This window comes from Oncorhynchus masou, chromosome 23 (assembly GCF_036934945.1).
Source record: "Oncorhynchus masou masou isolate Uvic2021 chromosome 23, UVic_Omas_1.1, whole genome shotgun sequence".
NCBI lineage: Eukaryota > Metazoa > Chordata > Actinopteri > Salmoniformes > Salmonidae > Oncorhynchus > Oncorhynchus masou.
Genome location: NC_088234.1, coordinates 43,570,315 through 43,593,401, shown reverse-complemented (window position 1 = coordinate 43,593,401; position 23,087 = coordinate 43,570,315). Strand labels below are relative to the sequence as shown.

The window sequence follows — 23,087 nt, the reverse complement described above, 5'->3', positions numbered from 1 at the left end:
ATGATGAAAGAAATAAAAGCTGAAATAAATCATTCTCTCCACTATTATTCTGACATTTCACATTCTTAAAATAAAGTGGTGATCCTAACTGACCTAAGTCAGGGATTTTTTTACTGGGATTCAACGTCAGGAATTGTGAAAAACTGAGTTTAAATGTATTTGGCGCAGGTGCATGTCAACTTCCGACTTCAACTGTATTTTAATGTTGTGTGTTTGTTTTGACCCCTACTCATACCGCTGTCACACACACCCTTGCTGTCTCATGTAGACCTCTCATGTCCACAATGGGGGTGAACAGGATCCTACTGTGACCCCAAGTCCCCTGGGTTGAGTCTGCTGAAATGACAACCCCTCCCTCCATGTATGCAAAACACACTGCTTTCATACTTCCACAGACTGTGAGTTATGGCTTGAAGTGGAGGAGAAAGGAGGGAGGGACATTAATTGAAAAGCTGAATAAGAAGGAACTGGTCAAAATAGCGGGCACATTTCTTTTGAAAGGTCAACGTGATGGATTTGGTGACCTGTCATTTCTTGTTGTTCCGTCAATCCTTTCGACCCGCCCGAGTATTTATCAATATATTTGTTGGTGCAGTAATACAATGCTTCCAAAAAACATTGCATCGTAAGGATTTCTCCTTGGCTTATATAAATAAAGTGTACGACCGAGACGTCAATCTCCCCTTTCCTATGATTGTGCACGGAAGTGGAAAAACAAACAAACCTGGCCATAGATCATTGTCCATACAAGTTTGTACTTCTTGGTTGCTACCACACGTCTGCTCATAAAAGCATTGGTTGTGGACTACACTCACATCCTTTAAGTACCCTCTGCTGTAAACTCTGATATCATGATTATGCGGCTGCCATACATGTCCAGTTTTCAATGCAAGTCAACATCCCTTTAAATGGGAAAGTGGTATTGGTCTCTACCCATGGTCCAGAGACCGTCCAGCTAGATCTGTCCTATAGGCTACCTGCCCCATTCCCCAGCCCTTTATGTACTGTATCGTATGCCCCCCCCCCCCCCCCAGTCCCCACTGTCTCTATAAAGGGCTTGTCCTTCCCTTAAACCTCTACACAACACTGGATTTTGGACATTTTAATCAGCAGCACTTTCCCTCCCATCCCACACACACTCAGTCTGGTCTAGTTCCTACGAAGCACACCCCAGGCAGACCCCCCCTCTCTTATTTGATGGGGATGATGGAATAAAGATACATGTGGGGGGGGGGGGTTCTGCATAAGGCCAAATCAGTCAGGGTTTGTGTGTGTTACTTATTTCTCACAGTGCATATCTGTTACGGGGACTTGTGTAACCCTGTCCTGTACTCCCTTATGGGTCTGCCCCACCGCACACTGTTATTTATAGGGGGATGGTCTGTCAGCCGAGATATAAGAAAGGTCAACAACAACAAAAAACGGAGTGTGTTGTGGTGGGGGACCGGGGAGTGGGATTGGTGTTCCGCAATCCTGTACCACCCTGACACGCGTGACATTTGATAGTGGAAGTGAGAACCTCCGATGGACACAACTGGGGAGTTTATGGTGTCTCTTCATCGAATAGCGAATCCATTTTACAGCCCCATAGCTCACTCCCCACTACTCCCCTCTCAGTCCCCTATCTGTATTGGCTGGGAGCCTGGCTGTCATGGCTGACCCACTCTGTATAGCCGTTCATCACTGTCCCAGCCTGGGCACCCATCACTGGCCACGGAAGGTCAGACTGTGTCACCCTCAGCCTCACAACCTTTTACTGCCTCACTCCACCACCCGCCCCCACGGTGACCCCTCACTGGCCAGGCCAGACCTGAGCCCTCACAGACATGGGGGGGGGGCTGGACATATCACCTGGGCCTACGCTGCTCTGCCAGATGAAGTGTAGATGTTGTCTCTGTCTGTCTCACTCACTGATGATGCTGTGGTACCAGCCTGAGTGGCAGCTTTTCAGCTGTCCTACCTAGAGCAGAGTTTTGGAAATCCTGGCCTAGAGCTATAGGAAATGTACATTTTTATCTCTCAGGCCAGGGTTTTTTCCCACCTGACCCTGTAACACATTCTGTAGGCATTAAGGTGAGGTCGACATTTCACTCTCGCATTTGATTGGGTGCATGACAGTTGGTTGTCACTCCCAGTCTGAATTCCCCAGTCCCCTTGTGAATGACAGCTCTGTGTGTTGATGAATGGAAGGGAATGTGTGCGTGTCACATTAACCAAACGATAAGACAAGGGTCAATCAGTCATAGGAGGAGGAAATGGGGCAACCTGAGGTTGCACGTCAGGGACGTGATGGATTTTTGTGTTGTGATGTGTAGTTAATGACTCTTTAAATTAAATTTAGATGACATATATTTTGCGCTGCGTTAAGAGAGCAGGTTTGGACAGCACCCTCTTCTCTCCTCCTCACTCCCCTCCCCGTCATCCTCTTCATCCTCTTCTTCATTTCCCTTCTCTCTTTATTCATGTTCTTACAATGTTGTTACATACTGTATATCACGTCATATATATAATATATATATATATACAGTACATATATAAATCTCTCTCAGGAAGTCCGGTAAAATGAAGATGAAATGAGATATGATGCCAACAAATTTCTACTTATCACCTAAATGTAAATGTGGTTATTGAATGAATTTCTTTGAAACATCTGTGTTTTGTTGAATTTGTTGAAGTACTTTCTGATTCATTTATAATGACTACATCATATAAGGTATTCGTTCTATTATTTGTCTTTTTAAATGATCACAAAATATTTATTGAGTGCATTATGTTCATGAAAAACATTTTGGGTTTATCTTAAACCAGTCCGTCTACCGCAACTGACCCGGAGCACATTCCTCTCAGGCTCACTCTCTCTCTCTCTCACACACTCTCGCTCTCCTCTCTCCTCGGTCTCACTCACTCACTCCTCTCTCTCTCTCTCTCTCTCTCGGTCTCACTCACTCCTCTCTCTCTCTCGGTCTCACTCACTCACTCACGATCTCACTCATGATCTCACTCACTCACTCATTCTCTCTCGATCTCACTCACAATCTCACTCACTCACATACGCACACACTCACACACTCAAAGTCATAATGTCGGACAGTGTGGTATAATTGGGCCCATACATTCTGCCAGGCGGTATAGATTAATTCAAGTATGCTAATGTAATTCAATTTGATACAGTTCATCTTGTACTAATGCAGATTGAAGGATGTGAGACGCAATCAAATTGCTTTCAGGCCTACACATTTGCATCTAAGTTTTTAAATAAAATTAGTCAATTTGTAATTATGTGACCTGAGCCATAATTAGTTTATTCATCGCCATGGTTAACTCCCCATTAGGACGCTTCGATAGCTCCTGGGTTATTTATTTATTTATGCATTCAAAATTAGGACGGTTGCGGCATCAATCTGTCTCTCATTTAATAATGAGCTTCATGGTAAATCATGTGCTGTGTGAGAGCTGGGACTCCTGACTGGGTAATTCACTCAGTAGCACTAATGGGGTGAGGCTATAGGAGGTTGACCAGGTGGCTATTGGTCAGGCCTCAGACCATTTTGGAGGTGATACTGTTTTTTCCCGTTGTCATGCAATATCATTGGGCTCAGGTTGGACAAATGTAAATACAGGGGAAATGGATCATACTGAAACAAAACAAACTCTTAGAGGGTTGTCTTTGCATTGTTATAGTACTCGTATGAATGGGATGACTGTGTATGCCATTTGAGATTGTGTTTTTAAATTAATTGAATATATAAAACATACAATATACCAGCATTGAAGCCGCTCAACAACTACATTACATTAGTCATCAAACAGATTCCCATCCAGAGTGACTCACAGAAGCAAACAGGGTCAACGCCCTGCTCAAGGGCACGTCGACAGATCTCCCACAAGGTCAAAAAAACGGGCACCCGAACCAGCAACCTATCAGCCACCAGCCCTCCATGATCCCCCCGAGCTGTCCCTCAACCATCCCAGACCCCCCTCACAGCCCCCAGGACCCCTGTGCCCCCCGAGCCCCGTCCCCAATGCACCAACAACCAACAAAATGAACAAAATAGGATAAAGACCAAGGAAAACAGAAAACAATGCAAAAATCATCAAGGACATCAAAAATCACCATCAAACAGGCAAAGTGTCAATACAGGGCTAAGATTGAATCATACTACACCGGCTCCAATGCTCGTCTTAACTGCCAGGGCTTGCAAACTATTACAGACTACAAAGGGAAGCACAGCCACGAGCTGCCCAGTGACACGAGCCTACCAGACGAGTTAAATCACTTCAATGCTCACTTCGAGGCAAGCAACACTGAGGCATGCATGAGAGCATCAGCTGTTCTGGACGACTGTGTGATCACGCTCTCCGTAGCCAACGTGAGTAAGACCTTTAAACAGGTCAACATACACAAGGCTGCAGGGCCAGACGGATTACCAGGACGTGTGCTCCGGGCATGTGCTGACCAACTGGCAGGTGTCTTCACTGACATTTTCAACATGTCCCTGACTGAGTCTGTAATACCAACATATTTCAAGCAGATTACCATAGTCCCACTGCCCAAGAACATTGGTAAATGCTCACATAAACACCATTATCCCAGAAACCCTAGACCCACTCCAATTTGCATACCACCCAAACAGATCCACACACGATGCAATCTCTATTGCATTCCACACTGCCCTTTCCCACCTGGACAAAAGGAACACTTATGTGTGTGAGAATGCTTTTCATTGACTACAGCTCAGCGTTCAACACCATAGTACCCTCAAAGCTCATCACTAAGCTAAGGATCCTGGGACTAAACACCTCCCTCTGCAACTGGATCCTGGACTTCCTGACAGGCCACCCCCAGGTGGTGAGGGTTAGGTAGCAACACATCTGCCACGCTGATCCTCAACACTGGAACTCCCCAGGGGTGCGTGTTGAGTGTCCCCCTGTATTCCCTGTTCACTCACGACTGCATGGCCAGGCACGATTCCAACACCATCATTAAGTTTGCAGACGACACAACAGTGGTAGGACTGAACACCGACGATGACGAGACAGCCTATATGAAGGAGGTCAGAGACCTGGCCGGGTGGTGCCAGAATAACAACCTATCCCTCAACGTAACCAAGACTAAGGAGATGATTGTGGACTACAGGAATAGGAGGACTGAGCACGCCGTCATTCTCATCGACGGGGCTGTAGTGGAGCAGGTTGAGAGCTTCAAGTTCCTTGGTGTCCACATCAACAACAAACTAGAATGGTCCAATCACACCAAGCCTATTCCCCCTCAGGAAACTAAAAAGGTTTGGCATGGGTCCTGAGATCCTCTACAACTGCAACATTGTGAGCATCCTGACTGGTTGCATCACTGCCTGGTCTGGCAATTGCTCAGCCTCTGACTGCAAGGCACTACAGAACTGCGTACGGCCCAGTACATCACTGGGGCTTAGCTGCCTGCCATCCAGGACCTCAACACCAGGGTGTGTCAGAAGAAGGCCCTAAAAATTGTCAAAAACGCCAGCCACCCCAGTCATAGACTGTTCTCTCTACTACCGCATGGCAAGCGGTACTGGAGTGCCAAGTCTAAGACAAAAAGGCTTCTCAACAGTTTTTACCTCCATTCATGAGCAGGTATTCAAATAGCTACCCAGACAATAGCTGTCCCACAATGCAAAGTAGCTACTGCTACTCTCTGTTGATCATATATGCATAGTCACTTTAACCATATCTACATGTACAGTGGGGCAAAAAAAGTATATAGTCAGACACCAATTGTGCAAGTTCTCCCACTTAAAAAGATGAGAGGCCTGTAATTTTCATCATAGGTACACTTCAACTATGACAGACAAAATGAGGGAAAAAAATCCAGAAAATCACATTGTAGGATTTTTAATGAATTTATTTGCAAATTATGGTGGAAAATAAGTATTTGGTCACCTACAAACAAGCAAGATTTCTGGCTCTCACAGACCTGTAACTTCTTCTTTAAGAGGCTCCTCTGTCCTCCACTCGTTACCTGTATTACTGGCACCTGTTTGAACTTGTTATCAGTATAAAAGACACCTGTCCACAACCTCAAACAGTCACACTCCAAACTCCACTATGGCCAAGACCAAAGAGCTGTCAAAGGACACTAGAAACAAAATTGTAGAACTGCACAAGGCTGGGAAGACTGAATCTGCAATAGTTAAGCAGCTTGGTTTGAAGAAATCAACTGTGGGAGCAATTATTAGGAAATGGAAGACATACAAGACCACTGATAATCTCCCTCGATCTGGGGCTCCACTCAAGATCCCACCCTGTGGGGTCAAAATGATCACAAGAACGGTGAGCGAAAATCCCAGAACCACACGGGGGGACCTAGTGAATGACCTGCAGAGAGCTGGGACCAAAGTAACAAACGCCTACCATCAGTAACACACTACGCCGCCAGGGACTCAAATCCTGCAGTGCCAGACGTGTCCCCCTGCTTAAGCCAGTACATGTCCAGGCCCGTCTGAAGTTTGCTAGAGAGTATTTGGATGATCCAGAAGAAGATGAGAATGTCATATGGTCAGATGAAACCAAAATAGAACTTTTTGGTAAAAACTCAACTTGTCGTGTTTGGAGGACAAAGAATGCTGAGTTGCATCCAAAGTACACCATACCTACTGTGAAGCATGGGGGTGGAAACATCATGCTTTGGGGCTGTTTTTCTGCAAAGGGACCAGAACGACTGATCCGTGTGAAGGAAAGAATGAATGGGGCCATGTATCGTGAGATTTTGAGTGAAAATCTCCTTCCATCAGCAAGGGCATTGAAGATGAAACGTGGCTGGGTCTTTCAGCATGACAATGATCCCAATCACACCGCCCAGGCAACGAAGGAGTGGCTTCGTAAGAAGCATTTCAAGGTCCTGGAGTGGCCTAGCCAGTCTCCAGATCTCAACCCCATAGAAAATCTTTGGAGGGAGTTGAAAGTCCGTATTGCCCAGCAACAGCCCCAAAACATCACTGCTCTAGAGGAGATCTGCATGGAGGAATGGGCAAAAATACCAGCAACAGTGTGTGAAATCCTTGTGAAGACTTCCAGAAAACGTTTGACCTCTATTGAGATAAACTTCTGTTATTGACCAAATACTTATTTTCCACCATAATTTGCAAATAAATTCATTACAAATCCTACAATGTGATTTTCTGGATTTTTTTCTTCTCATTTGTTTGTCATAGTTGAAGTGTACCTATGAAAATTACAGGCCTCTCTCATCTTTTTAAGTGGGAGAACTTGCACAATTGGTGGCTGACTAAGTACTTTTTTGCCCCACTGTACATACTACTCAATCAGCCTAACCGGTGTCTGTATGTAGCATCGCTGTTTTTATAGCCTCGCTACTGTATATAGCCTATCTTTTTACTGTTGTTTTATTTCTTTACCTACCTATTTTTCACCTAATACCTTTTTTTCACTTGGTTAGAGCTTTTAAGTAAGCATTTCACTGTAAGGTGAACACCTGTTGTATTTGGCGCACGTGACAAATAAACTTTGATTTGAGCTATGCTGATGTTTAAGTTTAACATTCGATTTCAATCTATCTCATGGAATGGAATCTACAGATGGGAAAGTTGATGATAAATACTTTTTCTAAGAGTATTAGTTATTGACTGACCCGGTCTCTCCAGATCTCCCAACAATACTATGTATACGGTCAATTTTAGATAATTGTTATGCATTTTCAGACATTCCTGAATCTGAGACCAGAAACAGTCTACCTGAGGGCAATACCAAAATAAATGGTCTTGATTCTGTATTCTCACAGCAAAATATGCAGAGCTTCGATGATTTTATGCCCCAAATATTCAACATTTTCTTGGTGGCAAGAATTCTATATAATAATTTTAGCTGAAAAGCACAAAGTCTTGAATCTTGCGTCGTTTTATATATCAATTTAACCCTGTAACATGGAATCGGTGCATCAAAAATCTCTTCCTGACTGTTTTGTAATCTGTATGGTACAGCTGTCAACATCATGGTCCTCAAATGAAACTGGTATACTTTCCTATTTATGCTATTTTTATTCCTCCGCCAGTTTTGATCTTTGATATTGGGCAGACAGACAGTTCCCTACCTCCTCCCGCTGTAATCAATTGGTTGTAATCTTAGATTGAGCAGACCTTCCCATGCAATTCCCATACAACTCCATGAAAGGCAACTCTACATTTTCAATATAATTTAAAAACAAAATACCCTTTTCAAACAACTTTCCCATAAATACAGGTATTTTATCAGCACATTTGAGTTCAGCCAAAGCATTTGTTCTATTTTTTTCAGGGGACGAAATTGAAATTGTAGCCAGCTCTGCATTGCTTGTTTAAAAAAAAGAGATACTTTGAAAAAAGTATCAATTTCAGTTAATCGAAAATGAGACATGACAATCTGCAAAAAGGCCATTTAAAAAATTTTTTTTTTTTTTTTTTTAGTAATCAACTTGAAAACCATTTGGGGTGCGCTGCAGTAAGGTCCAATTCCATGCGATCCATGCTCACATTCAGTCGGCATGATGTCTCCCTCTGTTACAGTGCAAGTGGTCCAGAAAAGGCTTCATCAGGACGAGATGGGCTCTGGCTGACTGGTGAGTTTCTAAGACATCTCATTACACCTCAAACTACACATACGATCAAACAGAATTTCTCAGCTTTTCATTGAGGTGCATTTTAGGGTCACATCCAGCTGTGACTACCCATGAAGTCTAGCAGTATCACCCGCAGTACCTGTCACTTTGGCTTTACCCCACTATCCATAGGCTATATCCCAGGGGGCTTTGCAGGTCCCGGTCCAGTCTTCATAGAGAGGCAAGGTAGAGTCAGTCTTCCCAAGAGAGAGAGAGAGGCTTTACTTCTCTCCCCATCCCGGGATTAGATTAGACGTAATCTCGTTAGCCAAGCAGTTGCATATGACAGATGACAGAAAACATTACATGCAATTGAACCTGTGTGAGATGAATACAAACGTTTTGAGAGGGAGGGATGGAGGAGGGAGGGGGTTGTAATCGAATAGAAGGATGACATGAGAACAAAAAGGGCTGAAACGGTAACACTCTAATAGAGACAGGCATGACGCGAGACAGGGACCTGAAGGGAAAGACCGAGAGAGGGACAGGGATGAGAGAGCGAGAGGGAGATTGACAGGGATGGGAGCGAGGGACATGGATGAGAGGGACATTTTACCTATATATTTAGAAGTTTGTCAGCAGGAGAAGCGTCTTGAGGTGAGACATCCACTCTCATTTACAGAGATCGATATATAGTCAATAGTGGATCAATGAGACATGCTTAGCAGCATTAGCACCACTAAGAGTAAAGTGGACATGTCACTCAGCCTGTAGGGCAACCAGGCAAATTAAACTAACTGCTCCATTCACAGAAACAAATGTATAGCACTGGTCCACAGGCCACGGAGTCAATCATGTGATTCAGATGTCTCAAACTCAAATATCCTGGTTTTTCGGTCTCCCCCACAGTGCCTTTGACCTGGTCAACATCCACCTGTTCCACGATGCCTCCAACATACTGGCCCGGGAGAAGAGCCCCTCTGTCTACTCCGGGATGAGACAGAAGGCCCTTGGCTTTGTTTTAGACAGGTGACTGGCACTCTCCTCTCACCCATTCGCTCATCGCTCATCTCACCATTATCTCCAACCACCCTCTCAGCACCCTCTTCCTCTCTACTTTAACAATCTCACCATCTCTCCTCTCACCATCCTCTCCGTTCTTCTTTTCCACTCGACCCTGAGCAACACACTCGCCTCTCTGCCGGGCAGAGAATCCTTCACCCAAGACCCCACTAAGCAAACAGGGGAGCCGTTCCAGCTAACATGCTAATGTGATTTATGTGATCTCCATTTACGGTGGAGCCGGATGATGGAGTGTGTTAAAGCAGCCCCTGCTCACTACCTGGTCATGCTAACACTGAGTAGAAGCTATGTAGCAGCCCTGCATTATGTGACCCCCACCAATGAAATCAAATCTGAATGCACAGCGTCTTTCACCTCCTTCCACTTTGAATCACTGCATACATATGGCCGGCATATATTATGAAGGGTTTTGACACCTCGTGAATTACGAGCTGTGTTTTATGCATTTCAAAGCTCATATTTACCCTCTCCTTGATTCTTTCATTTGATGAAAGAATGCTCTGCGTTTAATGGACAGGGAAGTGGGGGTGCTTGAGGAATATGACAGCTTTTGCAATTTTTATGAAGCCATAATTTCCCTGGATTTATCGGTGTAATGAAGTTTCAAAAGGACCTTTCTTGTTGCTTACGTTGAGGGTTTTGTCCGTATTTTCTCAGCTTTGGTCATGCTCTTGAAGCTGATTTTTTTTAAAGTCGTCTCGTAAATACGGCTAAATGTCACATTTTCTGCTGGAGGTTGAATAGCGCTGGGCTGGTGAGTGGCAGTTTCCACGCTCCCCTCTTTTAAATCCCCTTGTGCTCAGAAGGTATCCTTTGCTGGTAATTCCTGGGACATATCATTAAAAGGTGACAATGGCAGGGTATTTTTTCCGGGAGGTGGGAGGGGTAACCTAGGGGGATGGGTTGTGGGATGGGTGGGAGGTGTAGGCCTATGTTCCGGGCTAGGCTGGCATCTCATGCAGGGGGTGAAGGAGGGGGGGGGGCATCGCGCCTCAACCACTCACTTTGGGGAAACACTCGGGCGCAGATCCGGACTGCCAGAGAGAGTGAAAGAAGCTGGCTGGGGCGGGGGGAGGCATACAAAAGGCCCTGGGCTCTGTTAGGGGCAGTGAATAATGTGCTGCTCCTTTCACAGGGGCTGCTAACCTTTTGGCAGCCACCAGTGAACTCCATTCTCCTCTGCCGATCGGGGAAGACAATGTGCCCAGGCCCGGCTTTGAATGAAGTGCTACCACCAACAGTGTTCCCATTCAGAGGCCGGTTGGGAACCATCTTTTTGGCCATTGTCCTAACTCTGACTCCTAGCCCAGAAAGAGAGAAGGGAAAGGGTGAATATCTATAGCCAAGGCCCCTCTCATTCCCTCCCTCCCTCTCTCTGAGCTCTAATCTCTCATTGTGGGGAGGGGGAGTGGACAACACCAGCTGAGATCTAGAGGGGCTGCTGGTGCAGGAGCCTGGTCAGTGATCTAGCCTAAGGAGCAAGCTCCATGGCTGGGCCCAACCTTAGCCCCTTCCCTTATCTCGGGCCCAGGCTAATATTGCAGCTTACGGCCCATTGAAAACACATCTGATAAGCCCTTTCCTCTGTGGCCCTTTTAACTGCTAAACAGTGTTTATCTCCAAAGCCCTTCAAGGCCTCCAGGGAACAATGATAAGAAGAAACAGCATTTAGCCAGCCAAACCTCTCCATTGAGTCACATCAAAAAGGCACTCCTCTGGTCTCCGGCTGATGTGGGGCCAGCAACTTCATGAGAGCCTGTTTGAAATGTAAACCCTCCATGCTTGTTTTTATTCCTCAACACCATCCCCTTTGAAGACTGAAATATGAGCATCAAATGGCACCAAACGTTATTTACTCTGTTTATTCATATGCGTATTGCTAGACAGCCATTTGGAGGTCTTGCCATAGATTTTCAAGTAGATTTAAGTCAAAACTGGAACTTTGCCACCCAGGAACATTCATTGTCTTCTTGGTAAGCAAATCCAGTGTTGATTTGGCCTTGTGTTTTAGGTTATTGTCCTGCTGAAAGGAGAATTCATCTCCCAGAGTCTGGTGGAAAGCAGACTGGACCAGGTTTCCTCTAGAATTTTGCCTGTGCTTAGCTCCATTACATTTCTTTTTTATCCTGAAAACCTCCCCAGTTCTTAATGATTACAAGGATAGCCAAAACATGATGTAGCCACCACGATGCTTGAAAATATGGAGAGTGGTACTCAGTAATGTGTTGTATTCTTGGGGCAAATCTAATAACACTTAGTATTCAGGACAAGAAGTGAATTACTTTGCCACATTTTTTGAGGTATTACTTTAGTGACTTGTTGCAAACAGGTCTGTATTATGGAGTAACTACAATATTGTTGATCCATCCTCAGTTTCATCAGCCATTAAACTTCACCATTGGCCTCATGGTGCAGTCCCTGAACAGTTTCCTTCCTCTCCGGCAACTGAGTTAGGAAGGACACCTGTATCTTTGTAGTGACTGGATGGTGAATCAATACACCCAAAGTGTAATTAACAACTTCACCATGCTCAAAGGGATATTTAATGTCTGCTTTTTTAATTGTTACCCATCTACCAATAGGTTCTCTTTGAATAATGACCCCGGAGGGGATTGCAGCTGTTTTATGGGTACCTAACCGATTGCTATTTTGTTTGTTTTTTCGCATTGTTTGTATCTCAATATGTACAGAATGTTGCTGCTACCAGCGATTACTCACCTCGAACTGGACGAATAATTGTTCTTTAATGAGTTCGACAAGAAGGGTATACTGCTATGTCAAGACAAGTCCCAAATCCCTGTCATCAGCGTGAAGAAATGACTGAGAAAAAGGAGGAGGGCGGGGTGCCTTGTAAGATTTGGCTGATGAGTCGGTAAACCATCTCTTCCCTCCGTATTATTGGCCAACGTGCAATCATGGAAAACAAACTGGACGATCTACAATTAAGACTTTCCTACCAACGGGACATTAAAAAAGATAATATCTTATGTCAACATTCACATAGCCGCGGGGCCAGACGGATTACTGAGTTGTGTACTCAAAGCATGTGTGGACCAACTGACAAGTGTCTTCAACCTCTCCATGACTGAGTCTGTAATACCTACCAGTTTCAAACATATCACCATAGTCCCTGTGCCCAAGAAAGTGAAGGTGACATGCCTAAATGATTACCACCCCATAGCACTCACGTTGGTAGCCACGAAGTGCTTTGAAAGGCTAATCATGGCTCACATCAACACCATCATTTTGGAAACCCTAGACCCACTCCAATTCGCATACCACGAAAACAGATTCACAGATGACACAATCTCAATCGCACTCCACACTGCCATTTCCCACCTGGATGAAAGGAACACCTATATGAGAATGCTGTTCATTGACTACAGCTCAGCATTCAACACCGTAGTGCCCACAAAGCTCATCACTAAGCTAAGGACCCTGGGACTAGACACATCCCTCTGCAACTGGAGATTAGACTTCCTGATAGGTCGCCCCCAGGTGGTAAGGGTAGGCAACAACACATCTGCTACGCTGATCCTCAACACTGGGGTCCCTCAGGGATGCGTGCTTCATCCCCTCCTGTAATTCCTGTTCCCCCACGCCTGTGTGGCTAAGCACAACTCCAACATTAAGTTGACTCAGTTACACCAGCTCTGTCAGGAGGAATGGGCCAGAATTCACCCAACTTATTGTGGGAAGCTTGTGAAAGGCTACCTGAAAAATTTGACCAAAGTTAAACAATTTAAAGGCAATGCTACCAAATACTAAATGAGTGCATGTAAACTTCAGACCCACTGGGAATGTGAATAAATAAATAAATGCTGAAATAAATAATACTCTCTACTATTATTCTGGCATTTCACGTTCTTAAAATAAGTGGTGATCCTAACTGCCTTAAGACATGGAATTTTTACTAGCATTAATTGTCAGGAATTGTGAAAAACTGAGTTTGAATGTATTTGGCTAAGGTGTATGTAAACTTCCGACTTCAACTGTACATTGACGCCCACCATTGACGCCCATTATCTATGCATTGTCACTTTACACAATAGATAAAAAAATATAAATTACCTCTACTAACCTGTACCTCTGCTCATTGACTCGGTACCTGTATCTCCTGTATATAGCCTCGTTATTGTTGTAAGCTACATTAAAAAAAAATCACAGTAGTTTATGTAGTAATTATTATCTTAACTCTATTTCTTGAACTGCATTGTAGTTTTGATTCTAAGTGAAGCATTGGAATAACTCACTGGCCTTTGTGGTTGAATCTGTTTGAAATTCACTACTCGTCTGAGGGACAGATACAATAACTATGTGTGGGGTACAGAGATGATGCAGTCATTCAAAAATCATGTTAAGCACTATTATTGCAACTTATTTTGTGAATGGTTAAGCACATTTTGCTCCTGAACTCCTGAACTTATAACAAAGGTGTAGATACTTATTAACTCCAGACATTTCTGCTTTTCATTTTTTTTTTGGTAAATATAAATTTGAAATTAAACATAATTCCACTTTCACATTAGGTTGTGTTATGTGTGTAGGCCATTGACAAAACAATCCAAATTTAATAATTTTTATATTCTGGCTGTAACAACAAAATGTGGAAAAGGCATTGTAACAATGATTCCTCATGAGACCCTTACAGCCCCTTTTTCCTATAAGGAAGTATTGATATATGGGTCATTCCATCATTTCGGTGCCTTTTGAGAAGTGTAACTTGGTCCAAAAAACCTTTTGATTTCACAAAATGTGTACATTCTGTCATAAAGAGCACATGTTCAACTTCATAAATTTAAGTTTTCCAATCTTAAGAGGTAAAACAAAATAGACTGTCTATTAAGTGACAAAGTAACCTAACGTTTGACGATTTATAATCTTAAATTGGCCATGAATCCCCTGGTGACAGGGAGAATGGAAGCTTTTTGTATGCAACAGGGTGTGGCAATTGAATGCAAGCTTCACAAAAAAAAGGTTAAACCACTTCTAGCCTGTCTATCTGTGTAAGAGGGCTGACATGTTATGCTCGACACACTCATTTATTCCACAAAACACCAGAAATTTGCCAAAATGAGTAGAACCAGCTCACTTCCTTTTACACTATTTTAACCATTAGATGTTTTAATATACTTTATACACTGCGTTTGGAAAGTGTTCAGACACCTTTACCTTTAACCTTTCCCACATTTTGTTTCGTAGATTAAATAAGAAATGTTCCTCCTCAATCTAAACACAATACCCCACAATGACAAAGCATAAACAGTTTTTTTTTACAATTTAGCAACTGTATAAAAAGAATAAAGCAAAATACCTTATTTACATATTTACATACCTTTGCTATGAGATTCAAAATTTAGCTCAGGTACATCCTCTTTCCATTGATCATCCTTGATGTTTCTACAACTTGATTGGGGTCCACCTGTGGTAAATTCAGTTGTTTGGACATGATTTGGAAAGGTACACACCTGTAAAAGGTCCCACAGTTGACAGTGCGTGTCAAAGCAAAAACAACGCCATGAGGTTAAAAGATTGTGTCGAGGGGCATCTGGGGAACGTTACCAGAAAACTTCTGCAGCATTAAAGTTGCCCAAGAACACATTCTAAAATGCAAGAAGTTTGGAACCACCAAGACTCTTTCTAGAGCTGGCCGCCCGGTTAGTGCAATTGGGGGAGAAGGGCCTTGGTCAGGAAGGTGACTAGAACCCAATGGTCACTCTGACAGAGCTGGAGAGTTCCTCTGTGGAGATGTTTTTCCTTCTGGAAGGTTGTCCTGTCTCTATAGCACTCCACCAATCAGGCCTTTATGGTACAGTGGCCAGACAGAAGCCACTCCTCAGTAAAAGGCACATGACAGACCGCTTGGAGTTTGCCAAAAGGCACCTAAAGGACTATGACTATAAGAAACGAGATTCTCTGATCTGATGAAACCAAGATTGAACTTGTTGGCCTTAATGCTAATCGTCACGCCTAGAGGAAACCTGACACCATCCCTACGGTGAAACGTGGTGGCAGCATCATGCTGTGGGGATGTTTTCAGCGGTAGGAACTGGAGACTAGTCATGATCGAGGGAAAGATGAATGGAGAAAAGGACAGAGATCCTTGATGAAAACCTGTTCCAAAGCCCTCCAAAGGACCTCAAATTGGGGTGACGGTTCACCTTCCAACAGGGTAACAACTCTAAGCACACAGCCATGACAGCACAGGAGTGGCTTTGGGACAAGTCTCTGAATGTCCTTGAGTGGACCAGCCAGAGCCCGGATTAGAACCTGATCAAACATCTCTGGAGAGACCTGAAAATAGCTGTGCAGCAATGCTCCCCATCCAACCTGACAGAGCTTGAGAGGATCTTCAGAAAAGAATGGGGTAAACTGCCCAAATACAGGTGTTACAAGCTGGTAGCGTCATACCCAAGAAGACTCAATGCTGTAATCGCTGCCAAAGGTGCTTCAAAAAAGTACTGAGTAAAGGGTCTGAAATAAATGTGATTAAAACATGTTTTCATTATTTGTAGAAATGTTTTAAAACCTGTCTTTGCTTGTTCATTATGGGGTATTGTGTGTAGATTGATGAGAGGAAAATGATTTAATCAATTTTAGAGAGAGAGAGAGAGAGTGTGTGTGTGTGTGTAAAAATATATAAACTCAGCAAAAAAAGAAGCCAGCAACAACATCGCATATGGGCACAAACCTACCTTCGCTGGACCATACAGGACTGGCAAAAAGTGCTCTTCACTGATAAGTCGCGGTTTTGTCTCATCAGGGGTGATGGTCGGATTTGCGTTTATCGTCTAAGGAATGAGCGTTACACCGAGGCCTGCACTCTGGAGCGGGATCGATTTGGAGGTGGGGGGTCCGTCATGGACTGGGGCAGTGTGTCACAGCATCATCGGACTGAGCTTGTTGTCATTGCAGGCTATCTCGATGCTGTGTGTTACAGAGAAGACATCCTCCTCCCTCATGTGGTACCCTTCCTGCAGGCTCATTCTGACATGATCCATCAGCATGACAATGCCACCAGCCATACTTCTTGTTCTGTGTGTGATGTCATGCAAGACCGGAATGTCAGTGTTCTGCCTTGGCCAGCGAAGAGCCCGGATCTCAATCCCATTGAGCACGTCTGGGACCTGTTGGATCAGAGGGTGAGGGCCATTCCCGCCAGAAATGTCTGGAAACTTCCAGGTGCCTTTGTGGAAGAGTGGGGTAACATCTCACATCAAGAACTGGCCAATCTGGTGTAGTCCATGAGGAGGAGATGCACTGTAGTACTTAATGCAGCTGGTGGCCACACCAGATACTGACTGTTAATTTTGATTTTGACCACCCATTTGTTCAGGGACACATTATTCAATATCTGTTAGTCACATGTCTGTGGAACCTGTTCAGTTGTTGAGTCTTGTTATGTACATACAAATATTTACACACAAATATTTACATATGTTAAGTTTGCTGAAAATAAGTGCAGTAAACAGTGAGAGGATCTTTCTTTTTTTGTAGAGTTTATATATACACACACTACCGTTCAAAAGTTTTTGGTCACTCGTTTTTGAAAGAAAAGCACATGTTTTGTCCATTAAAATATCAAATTGATCAGAAATTCAGTGTAGACATTTTTCATGTTGTAAATTACTATTGTAGCTGGAAACAACTGATTTTTAATGGAATATCTACGTATTCGTACAGAGGCCCATTATCAGCAGCCATCCCTCCTGTGTTCCAATGGCACGTTCTGTTAGCTTATCCATGTTCAACATTTTAAAAGGCTAATTGATCATTAGAAAACCCTTTTGCAATTATGTTAGCACAGCTGAAATAAATAAAATAAAATGTGCCTTCTTTAGACTAGTTGAGTATCTGGAGCATCAGCATTTGTGGGTTCGGTTACAGGCTCAAAATGGACAGAAACAAATTACTTTCTTCTAAACTCGTCAGTCTATTCTTGTTCTGAGAAATGAAGGCTATTCCATGCGAGAAATTGCTAAGAAACTGAAGATATCGTACAACGCTGTGTACTACTCCCTTCACAAAACAGCGCAAACTGGCCCTAACCAGAATAGAAAGAGGAGTGGGAGGCCCCGGTGCACAACTGAGCAAGAGGACAAGTACATTAGAGTGTATAGTTTGAGGAACAGACGCCTCAAAATCCTCAACTGGCAGCTTCATTAATAGTATCCACAAAACACCCGTCTCAACGTCAACAGTGAAGAGCGTTCTGATTTTACAAGTATAAACGTGAGGTTCGTCGCTACTAGGTAGGCACGCAGCAGGTTCCGCTTTCTTTCTAGCAAGAGAAGGAACAACCTCCCACTGTGATAAGTACCTATCAGCAGTCTATTGGCAGTGAGATTCATGCTTTAGATTCTGTGTGTTGTAAAATGCCTACTTGTTCCGCCAAGGACTCGTGATGTAACGAGGACACTGAGATGATGTGCTAATTCAGAAGTCAGGGCCCTGGCCAAGAGGATGGGAAGCAGCCTGCCAAGAGCCATGTGAAATGGTAGCCATGAGATAAAATCAACACCATTTTTTTCTTTCCCCCCAAAATCGTGTTGTGTTCCTTTTTTATTCTTCCCCTTTCAGACTGTCTGTCCCAGTTCAGGAGAGAACACTTTTACATTACAACTGTGAAATCCTGGCATGAAGACCCCCTTTGTTCCCTGCCATTATTTTCACACAAATATAGTCCATTGTCACACAGCTGAAGTTAATTTGATCAACATTGGAGACATTGAACTGTTTTGTTTGCTGAAAAGGCTTGTTTCATGCTCATTTTCAGGCCATTGAAAAGCAATGATTGGCAGAAAAATAATGTTGCCGTTAACAATTCAGGGCAATTAGTTTCCCAGGGGGAAGCAGTGGGCCGAACTGGCCACCATACAGCAATTCATTGTCATTTTATGGACGGTCATCAGTCAACTGTCAGAGCATCTCAAAGAGCCCTCCAATCTAAATGTTTCCCTTTAGGCTTTTCCCAGAACAACGGGCTGAAAGAGGAGCGAAAGAAGAGCCTGTTTCCAGGCAATAGACATGTTCAGCTGGAAGGAGGACTGAATAATTGCAGGGAGATCCTCCATAAAAGCCGGATTAATTTATTAGACAGGGGTGTGTGTGTGTGTGTGTGTGTGTGTGTGTGTGTGTGTGTGTGTGTGTGCGCGTGCATGTCAGACAAAATGTATGAATGAGTGTTTAAGTGGAGGTGTGGTGAATTAATTTGTGTTTATTTACTTTTTAGAGCACCTGATTGACTCAGCGTTTATGCTTATGACTTAATTGGCTGTGCATGCAAGCACCTGCTGTGACCTGTATGTTTGTGTGGCACAGAGAATACTGAGGATGCTGCTTCATGTCATTCAGTAGAGACTGAGAGGGGAGCATGTGCTCGCCTTTGGGTTGTGTTTAGGGGCTAGTGGATCTGCTAGGGCCCATATATAGCCCTTCATGGGAGGTACTAGGGTGGGCTGGGGTGAGAGGGGTGTCAGTGTGTGACTCTGTGAACTGCCTCCTCACCCTGGGAGGCCTGGGGCAGCAGGGGTTAATCCCCAGTCAGTCTCCACTGATACCTCTCTCTCCCAGTATAGGACTAGTTCATAAGCAAGTAGCTACTATTAGCTCTGCAGCGATGGGAATTAAAGTACCTTCAACAATTAAGTACTGTGTATTGGCTACAGCCATTTACCTAGTTATGTTCCTGCAGAATAGAGATCGGCAGAAACAAGGTGCTATTATTGGTTCACAGGCTGTAAGATTTTTGGACTGAGTGGCTCCCATAGTGCATCTGGCAGGTGTGAACCACTGCTGAGGAGAGATTGAACAGGCTTGTATCTCCACCCATACCAGTCTGCTGAACTCCACCAGATCCAGTGGTCCACAACCTTCCTTCCTGGGTTTTTTGGTGTCCCTATTAGAAATTCTTGGGGTTTGACGTTGTTGGGTTGGCTTATCCTTTAACCTCTGTGTGACCGCGACACCCTACCAACACCGCCCTTCTGGCCTGACTCAACTGGGAGAGTTGGGTAGGGTGGGTGAAGTGGTTCATGGGGGCTTGTAGGGAGCGACCGCCCCTGGGAGTCACAGGTCACATCATGGGTCCTCCCCTGTCCCATTGAGCCAGACGTCAAAAAGCACATTCTTCACAATGTTAACATTCTCCCAAATTCTCAGAATCACGCTTACAATGGATGACTCTGCATTTGGCTTTTGCATTGTACCGTTGAGTTTTGTTGAGTTGAATTTGACTTGCCAAGTCATGGTAAGTCATCTTGTCAATCTCGTATTGACATCGACCCCCAGTTGAAGAGTGTAATCCTAACAGCCTGTCTATTACAACTCAGATGAACTGTCTGTCGATCACTCTCAAGAATATTTTTTGGGGTGTGTGTAGAGTTATATTACCATGTAAGAGAGAATAACTAAACCGTGTGTGTGTGAGAGAGAGAGAGGAATGTGCTCCAGGTGCTTTGTGCAGCTGCGGTAGGGGGCCTGGGAGCAGAGTTAAGGACCATGTTATAAATTAGCGGCTGACCCTGTCTTTGTGTGGCCCTACGAAGGCCTGACTGATAGCCCCCCCCCCCTCCCTCAGTGAGAACGGTCCCTGTGAAGAGCCTTTATCAGGGGTGTCACCGGGCGATGAATTGGCTGGGGGGAAGCATGTTTATAGACTGTGTAAAGAAGTGCGTCTTTGTGTGGGAATGTCGCTGACACTCTTACAGTTTGCTTGAATGAACTGTGATGATGCGGCTAATGGGGCCCCCGCTGAGGGTCCTGCAGGGGGCCCCGGGACCCCCCACCACAGCCCCATTCACGCCCAGTCCGCTGTGGCTAATGTGTCGATTCTTCGGGCCGCCACAAAGGCCAAGCAAAAGTCAACTTTCACACCAGCGGGTCACCACAAGTGCTTTAGGAAACTATCGTGTAAACAGTGTTACCTTCTGACCTGCCGCTGATACCTTAGCTCTGCAGACAAAACGTCCAAGGCTCTGGCATTAGACATGGCTATTAGAGGGATGAAGCTGTGGGCTGGCTCAGCACAGCACTGGGCACTGGGGAAACACACTGGGGAGAGAGGCAATGTCTTAGTCGTCTCTATCTGCTTTCTCTCTCTTTCCTTTCTCCTCTCTCTCGCCACACTGATTTTCTTCTCCATTTTATCCCCCCCCGTCCCATCCTCTCTTCATGCGCATTCTCCTCTCTCGCCCTCTCTTTCTCGCCCTCTCTTTCTCTCTCCCATGTACACGTGCTCCATAAGCTTTTTGGAATTAGTGAGATTTGTTTTTTATAATCATAATAAATGTCTTTTATATAGCGTTCTTCATTACAAACAAGAATCTCGAAGTCACTTTGAAAGGAAAAACTGTCGGGATCTGGCAGTTCATGTTTATTGGTCTTCCACAACTTCAGATGTCTAACCGGTCCGAAAAGGCAGTCAGTAGCAGTAGATTAAATGTATTTGTCCTCAAAAACGACTTTATGTTGATTGCCTTTGATGGACTGCACGTGCCCGATGACATGTTTCTATGCATGAGCACAGCTAGCCAACATTGCCTACAAGCGTGATCGGGATTTTTCTAGATATCTTCATACTGTACTGTCTTTACAATAACTCGGGCCGTGACGGGAATTGAATAACCATGCAACTGACGGTTATGGATGTGGACCGTCATGAAAATGAAATAAGTCAAACCCTTTTGAATAGGCCTGCATAATTTTTTTTTACAACTTTAGTTCCATGCAGAAAAACTTTACCTAATAGTGAGTGTTTATTTGCTAACTTAGTCCGTCTATTAAACTTTCTTAATTTACTCCTTTTGCTTACTGTCCTTTGATGCTTGAGCAGCTATTAAATCAAATTACAATTGTATAAGTCACATGCACTGAATACAGCAGGTTCACCTTACAGTGAAATGCTTACTTACAAGCCCCAAACCAACAATACAGTTTCAAAAAAATACTGATAAGAATAAGATATAAAAATAACAAGTAATTAAAGAGCAGCAGTAAAATAACAATAGCAAGACTATATACAGGGGGGTACCGATACAGAGTCAATGTGTGTGGGCACCGGTTAGTTGAGGTAGTATGTACATGTAGGTAGAGTTATTAAAGTGACTATGCATAGATGACAAGAGAGAGTAGCAGGGGTGTAAAGAGGTGGTGGGGTTGGGAGGCACTGCAAATAGTCTGGGTAGCCATTTGACTAGATGTTCAGGAGTCTTATGGCTTGGGGGTAGAAGTTGTTTAGAAGCCTCTTGGACCTAGAATTGGCGCTCCGGTACCATTTGCCGTGCGGAAGCAGAGAGAACAGTCTATGACTTGGGTGGATGGAGTCTTAGACCATTTTTAGGGCCTTCCTCTGACACCGCCTGGTATAGAGGTCCTGGATGGCAGGAAGCTTGGCCCCAGTGATGTACTGGGCCATTCGCACTACCCTGTGTAGTGCCTCTTGCGGTCGGAGGCCCAGTCAGGGTGCTCTCGATGGTGCAGCTGTGGGTTGAGTCACTGGTAATTTATTAATTTAGCTCATTTGGTAGGTTTGTGTCACTGGGCAGCTCGCGGCTGTGCTTCCCTTTGTAGTCTGTAATAGTTTGCAAGCCCTGCCGCATCGGAGCCGGTGTAGTATGATTCAATCTTCGTCCTGTATTGGTGCTTTGACTGTTTGATGGTTCGTCGGAGGGCATAGCGAGATATCTTATAAGCTTCCGGGCTCCTTGAAAGTGGCAGCTCTACCCTTTATCTCAGTGTGGATGTTGTCTGCCGTCCATGGCTTCTGGTTGGGGTATGTACGTACAGTCACTGTGGGAACAATGTCATCGATGCCAGTGACTGCCATCGGAAGAATCCCAGGAACGTATTCCAGTCTGTGCTAGCAAAACAATCCTGTAGTTTAGCATCTGCTTCATCTGACCACTTTTTTTATTGACCGAGTCACTGGTGCTTCCTACTTTAGTTTTTGCTTGTAAGCAGGAATCAGGAGGATAGAATTATGGTAAAATTTGCCAAATGGAGGGCGAGGGAGAGCGTTGTATGCTTCTCTGTGTGTGGAAAAAAGGTGGTGTATAGTTTTTTTCCCTCTCGTTGCACATTTAACATCCTGTTAGAAATGAGGTGAAACAGATTTAAGTTTCCCTGCATTAAATCAAATCAAATGTATTTATATAGCCCTTCGTACATCAGCTGATATCTCAGTGCTGTACAGAAACCCAGCCTAAAACCGCAAACAGCAAGCAATGCAGGTGTAGAAGCACGGTGCCTGGGAAAAACTCCCTAGAAAGGCCAAAATCTAGGAAGAAACCTAGAGAGGAACCAGGCTATGTGGGGTGGCCAGTCCTCTTCTGGCTGTGCCGGGTGGAGATTATAACAGAACATGGCCAAGATGTTCAAATGTTCATAAATGATCAGCATGGTCCAATAATAATAAGGCAGAACAGTTGAAACTGGA

General features: G+C 44.3%; 1 protein-coding gene across 5 annotated transcripts in view; it reads left to right on the top strand.

The window, feature by feature from the left end:
• The window catches only part of LOC135510874 (inositol polyphosphate-5-phosphatase A-like), a 265,620-nt gene that overhangs the window by 157,851 nt on the left and 84,682 nt on the right, over positions 1-23,087 (top strand). For all 5 annotated transcript variants that reach the window (XM_064932177.1, XM_064932175.1, XM_064932173.1 and 2 more), the window contains 2 exons: positions 8,538-8,590; positions 9,479-9,598. In XM_064932177.1, coding sequence (XP_064788249.1) covers positions 8,538-8,590; positions 9,479-9,598 — 173 coding nt within the window. The remainder of the gene's footprint in view (positions 1-8,537; positions 8,591-9,478; positions 9,599-23,087) is intronic.